At 38.3% G+C, this 6723-nt stretch overlaps 2 protein-coding genes across 4 annotated transcripts in view; one reads left to right on the plus strand and one right to left on the minus strand.

The window, feature by feature from the left end:
• LOC107669254 (ras-specific guanine nucleotide-releasing factor RalGPS1-like) overlaps nucleotides 1–6723 on the plus strand; it is a 100740-nt gene that overhangs the window by 38674 nt on the left and 55343 nt on the right. The gene's annotated exons all lie outside the window — the stretch shown is intronic.
• Nucleotides 1–6723, minus strand: part of LOC107669255 (angiopoietin-related protein 2-like) — a 22142-nt gene that overhangs the window by 7289 nt on the left and 8130 nt on the right. For both annotated transcript variants that reach the window (XM_016461423.1, XM_016461424.1), the window contains exon 2: nucleotides 3725–4592. In XM_016461423.1, coding sequence (XP_016316909.1) covers nucleotides 3725–4580 — 856 coding nt within the window. In that variant the 5' untranslated portion in view covers nucleotides 4581–4592. The remainder of the gene's footprint in view (nucleotides 1–3724; nucleotides 4593–6723) is intronic.

Here is a 6723-nt window from a genome sequence, read left to right on the forward strand (position 1 = left end):
GTTTTTTTTTATCACCCTAATTAGATTATGAAGAATGATTTGTTGATCTTGTTTTCCCTTTAATACATACCTTCCGCAATATATTTTTCAATTACTTTCAAAAAGTCAATATCGACCCTGGCAAAAAGTGGTGGGGACATGTCCCACCCGTCCCACAAGCAAATTACGCCTATGGGTGTGTATGAGAGAGAGATGGAATGAGAGCCATCCTGAACAAAAAACAGTGTAATGGCCGAGGAGAAAGACAGTGAAAAGAAAATCGGCTTTTTACTACAAAGATCCTAGCTAACATTCGCAGAGATGAATGAGGTGTTGAACTGAAGATGAACACGAATCCATCAAGTCAAGAGAACTTTAGAGGAGATATGGTAGGAAGAAGGGAGGAAGAGGAAACTGAGAGGCCTTACAGATTTTCAGTGCTGTGGGCAGGGTGCGAACTACGGGGGAGCTAGGGGGAGCTCGGCTCCCCTTAATGAGACATGGGCTCCCCTGAAAACGTGATTTGTGAAATTTTGGGGGGTCTCAAAAAATATTGACAATGTGTTATTTTGACTTGCAATTTCAGTTTTGTGTAATGTGATCATCGTGGATTATTATGTGTAAAATTGCAAAAATATCATTAATTTGCATTACGGCGATTTAAACCTAATTCACTTCAATTAAGATAACTAGGCCTATACATGCTATTCTTGTCATGAGCATCAAGGTGTGGGGGCGCTGCGGTGCAAATTCCACTCATGTTTAGTATATGTTAACTCAAAGATTCGTAGAAAAAATATAAACGTTTGACTCTGTGGTCGATTCTGTGTTAAGGTAAGTCATGTTATTCGCAATTAGGTGTTGTGGCTGGGTTGTTATAGGTCTGCGTGACTCTCGATGTCTTAGGCCTAATTGAACGGAGGAATTATGGTATTCTTCTGTAGCCTGACGACGAGTAACTTTAACCGTTGTTCATGTGAACTCAAAGACAGCCTGATGCTTTGTTTATAGACTATTTGTGGGTGGCTGTTTGTTGTTTCACCCATCAATTCGTGTCGATAAAGTATAATAGGGTAAATCCTGTATAGTGATTTATCCTATATAGTGCTTGCATAAAGCAAGTAGTGCATACACTTGTAGCTGTTATGTATCTTTGTAATTCATTGTAAGCCCCCTTTTGAGGCACGAACACCCCCCCGGGTTATAAAAAAAAAAACAAGTGGGCTCCCCCAAAGTCCACGGTATAGTTCGAACACTGGCTGTAGGTCATGTTAAAACAACTTTGCAAATCCATCAGCAGACCATTTCTATCTAGCAGGAAGACCCAGACCTGATAGAGTGCAGTGTTTGTGTGGGATGTCTGCGTCACGCATGTCTGGTAACACTGGAATAAATGACTACACTTCAATAGAGTGCTGTTTCCTTCCCTCCCCAAATCCTTCTCCAGTCATACTCGGAATTAGTGCTCTGCTTTTAACCCATCTAAGTGCACACAGAACACAGCAGTGAACACTGAACAGCAGTGAGCGGACTGTCATTTTTGCTGCGGCACCTGGGGAGCAATTGGTGGTTCGCTGTCTTGCTCAAGGGCGCTTCAGTCGTGGTATTGAAGGTGGAAGAGAGCGCTGTACATTCACTCCCCCCACCTACAATTCCTGTTGGTATTGAGACTCGAACTCGCGACCTTCGGGTTACAAGTCCAACTCTCTAACCATTAGGCCATGACTGCGCTGTCTTAAGGGTCAGTCAAATTAGTGCAATGGCAATGTGGCCACATCTTTACATATGTCCAACATTTGGCCATCTGACTGAGGTCTGATCACTCTTATCTGAATTAATTTTTCTTTCTTTTTTACTACCCTATTATGGCAAATACAGTATTTTTTTTAATATATTTTTTAAATGTTATATCTTTTAATACAGTGGTGGCCAAAATTATTAGAACACTAGTATTTTCACCAGCTAAAAAAGGGTTTTAAGTCATTTATTTCTATCTTTTTCTGTAGTGTGTCAATAGGAAATATCAGTTTACATTTCCAAACATTCATTTTGCCATTAATTGTAATAATCCAGTGAGGTTTTTGTTTGCACAAGGAGTCTGACAGCAGCCAGTGCTCCACACAGAGATCTGTTCTCAGCATCATCCAGTCTGTCTGGAATGACATGAAAAATCTCAGACAGACTAAATCCAGAAGAACTGTGGCAACGTCTCCAAGATGCTTCAAGAGACCTACCTGCAAAGCTACCTGAAAATCTAAGAGCAGGTGTACCTTGGAAAAAAGCTGCTTTAAACGCAAAGGATGGTCACACCAAATGTTGATTTTATTTAGTTAATAGAAGTTAATTGATAAATAATATCTATTAATGACATTATTTTTGACAGAATCCTCATTTTACAGCATTTTTACACAAGTGCCTAAAACTTTTCACAGTACTGTAGCTTTGCAGGTAGATTTCTTGAAGCGTCTATATATATATATATACATACAACATTATACCATTTCCCAACTCAGCAACGGTAGACCTTTTCTGACAGTCTTTTTTTTTTTTGTCTTCTGTCCAGAATCTTTCTCTCTTTTTCCTTCCAGAGCTCTTTTTCGTACTGTAGTCCCATTGTGAAAGCTTGACTCTCATTGATGAGAGTTTGTGTAACCTTCTGCTATTAATGCAGGCAGACCTAGCCAGGAAATTGCTCATGTCACCAGATGGAGTGGAAATATAGCCACCGAAAGATGCCTTTTTCATTTTCGCTGTCTTGGTTTAAATAATAAATGGACAAAATATATATGTTGGTTTTGGGATGGATGATATAAGCAAAAAATTATATCATGATATTCTTATAGTATTGCAATGCATTATGATAAGCACATTAAAAAAGTGATTAAAAACTGCTGAAAAAACATGATTCCTTTTGACTGAGATAAAGAACAGTCATGTTCATTGCGATGACGCATAAGTGTTAATTAAAAACAAACAGTATTTTTTTTTAAATAAAACTTTTCTGGAATATTTAACCCCCAAAATTAGGTTTTTCAGTTACATCTTATTTTTGATCATCAAAAGCATGTAAAATGAAATGTAACATTCAGACTGAAACTGATAAATTGTATTAAATAGATCATAACTTTTTGTTGTCTTGTGCAACAATGCCACCCATGGGTATGACTCAGCACAAAATACTGTTTATGATATTCATCATCTGACCAGATTAACAAACTAGATGTTGGCATTTCAAAGCTGAGACAACAACAGATGCTCTATCATCACATCTCTGTGTGGGAGCCGCTATGCAGAGAGAATTTGAGATCAATGAACTTTGATAGGCAGTGCTGAATAATGATGGAGGACTGTGAGAGAACTGAAAACCACACAAGAGTCATCAAATGGAAATATCACACTTTGAATTAATGTCAATAACTATTGATGTTGCTTCTGACATTTATGTACAAATTTTTCTACTTCAAAAAGTTAAGAGGTCTTTTTAGACCTCATTATAAATGTCTTTACTGTCATTTTTTTATCAATTTAATGCATATTTCCTGAATGAAAGTATTAATTCCTTCAAAAAAAAATTTTTAATGGTAGTGTAAATGTTGGACAGTTGTGGCATGTTGGTTTTGTTTTCTGGAGGAAAGTTTTGTAAAACCTATAATCTGTTTCCTCAAAATGCAAGTATTTTATTCTTATGTCAGGTTTTCCCTTCAAATAGTACATGCAACTCTGGAGGAATGAAGCTGAGACTCACCGGAGGGTTTGTTTGTTGTGGATGGACTGTGAGTGCCTCCTGGCATGGTGGGAAGCGGGGCAGGTGGCACTTTGAGGTTCTGATCGCTCTGGATCTCGTTGGTGAATTGGTTGTTGCGGCTAAAGGTTGGCGGCTGGTAGGGCTTATTGAGGGGTGGCGAGGGTCTGGGTTGAGGTTGCGGTTGGGGCTGAGGCTGGACCGGTACCCTGGGGACCACAACTGGTGGTCCTCTCTGACACTGCGCCTCAAGAAGAGCAATTAGCGCTGACTGGTTATTGGCCAGTGAGGCGAGGTGCTGATACTTATGCTCCAGATCTTTATAGCGGTTTGTAAGCTGCAGCATCTCGGAGGTCTGGTTGAGGATCTTGTTCTCCAGTTGCGAGAGCTCCAGCGCATTGTCCCTCTTGCGGATGATCTCATGCAGCAGCTGCATGTATAACTGTGTCACTCGGGAATTCATATTACGGGACTCCTTGCGCAAAAGCTTCACCTCATTGACGATGCCGCCGTCAACTTCTACAAGCTGCTGCAGAGTCTCGATTTGTCTCTTCTGCTTGTGTAATTCAGAATTGAGGAGTTCCAGCTCCTGCTTATTGACACGGTTCTCCAGCACAGCCTCGGGCTCTTTGGAGTTCACACAGATGGCTCCCGTAACCTTCTGCTGGGGTACGATGAAGGTGTAGGAGCACTTGTCTTGCGGAGGAGGCTCGGGGGCCCTACGTGTGCGAGAGGTCGACAGAAATTCAACCTCCGGACCTTCATCACTGCTGTCAAATTGCTGAGTGCTGCCCTCCGTTTCAGGCAGCCGTCCACTCGCCAAAAGCAACACCAGCCATACTAGGGCAGGAGCATCCATGACCACACACACCTGTGAATTACATTAGTGGAGAATTATTCTTTTTTTTTTATTCTTTTAAAAATATATTTTTCAAAACCTCAAGTAGTTTGCCATGATGTTTTTTTAATTGATTTTTAGAACAAATGTTAATAAAAATGGCTTCATTGCGGTCTGATTTTTGAAAACCAACATGGAAAAACATGCAGATTAACATAAAACTGAAAATGATGTCTCAGAGAGGACACATGCAGACCCTTTTGACTTGTGTTAAAATCATAAAATTTGAAAAATTGACTTTTGCTGGCTTGATTAGTTTAGGTTGTTAAATATCATGTGATGCCAAAAATGCAATATTTTTGAATTAATTCATGATATCTGTTTAAAAAAAAAAAAAAACTTTTTTTGTCTTTTTATCTAAAAATAGTTACTTTTATTGATGGTCTACATCAGTGTTTCCCAACCTTTTTTCAGTCGCGGCACCCTTTGGAAATTTTAACAAACTTGTGGCACCCTACAAAATTAATTTTGTCACAATATAAAACTTTCTATCTTCAATATGATAATTTGAAAAGTATAGATATTCGGTACAACAGGGAAGAACTGCAGAATATAATGTCATACAGATATTTTTAATATTATTAAAAAATTTTGTCCATCAATGGTGGCAATCAGTAGCTAATTTCTATTTGCTAATTCTAATTTCTAATGAAGAGACCAATTTATATGACAGATTTTAATGTAGGCTTTTATACACATGTAAACATTATTTAATTACCATTATAACTAGCTATCTCACAAATTTTTGCTCACTCAGTGTTTTTTTAATTTTACAGTGGGGTAATTTTGGTGCAAGAACATTTTAGCAATTTAAAAATATTTAAAAATATTTTTTTACACGGCACCCCTGCTCTCGACAGACAGCACCCCGTTTGGGAAACACTGGTCTACATGACATTTTTAAGTCATTAAATATAAAATGTTGTTGAAAATTTCAACACCATGAATACTGGATACATTTCTAAAAGTGCGGTCACATTGGTACCATTGTTCGGCAAATTTCTTTAGCATGATCATGCATTTCGAGTAAGGGTGGATGATTTTGTAATGCAGATTTTGCAACAAGTTTGCCACTTTGACCAACAGAAAGCTGTTGTTTTGAAAGTGACTTCTATGTGAGTTGTGCTTCATATATTGCTACACCATTGAAAACAAAAAATTTACCTTTTTTGTCAGCGAAATTTCGATTAAAACTTCACAAATGTGACCGTATCTTAAGAAGCTTGCCTATGTGTTTTGTGGGCATTCTTGTGTTTAATTGACCCCCAGGTCAAGCATGTAATTCACATCACAACAATCAAAGTTGCCTTTTTGCATACAATTCCCTAAATCATTTTGGAACAGTCAGAACTGTAATCCTCAAAATATTTACTTTGACACCACCCTAAGGGTTTAAGGATATATTTTTCCATCCTTGAGGCCTATGGGAGGCATGAGGTTAATTTCCCCCTCTATCTGTCTGAACAGGCCTATCTTAACCAAGCTAACACAACCCCAACTGATCTAGACAGGAGATCTGGCACCTCACTCAACGTCTGTCACGACAGAGAGCTCATTACAACAGGAGTCAGTGAGCTGCCCCTGTTTGTAACCCAGTCATGGAAGCTCTTGATCTCTGGGGATAGATTAGGTTTCACTGGGAGAAATGGTCTGGCAAGCCACCATGTTCCTTCAGCACTGATGGAGAAGCAGACAGGCTGACCCTCACAGCAGGGAATTTTGAGGCTCTGCAGCCCCATATTCTGCAAGTTCTTGGCTTCGCTGGAGCTTCTGGACTTGAATCTCACTCAAACACTCTCTCATATGTTGGCAAGCTTGATTCATTCTAGTGAATCAGTTCGTCCTAAACGTTTCTCTCTCATACGTTGCATTTGGTTGTCTGATTCATTATTGCAAATCAGTTTATTCAGAAAGTTAATGTAAATGAACATATTAAAAAAATTACTTTACTGCTGTCCTTTTTTTTTCAACTTGGTTATGCAAACTTCAGTTTATTCTATTGTTTAACTTTTTTTAATTGTTTAATATTGTTGTCAGCTAAACAATCTTAAATTATATATATATATATATATATATATATATATATATATATATATATATATAA

This window comes from Sinocyclocheilus anshuiensis, unplaced genomic scaffold, assembly GCF_001515605.1.
Source record: "Sinocyclocheilus anshuiensis isolate Anshui unplaced genomic scaffold, SAMN03320099.WGS_v1.1 scaffold404, whole genome shotgun sequence".
Classification (NCBI taxonomy): domain Eukaryota; kingdom Metazoa; phylum Chordata; class Actinopteri; order Cypriniformes; family Cyprinidae; genus Sinocyclocheilus; species Sinocyclocheilus anshuiensis.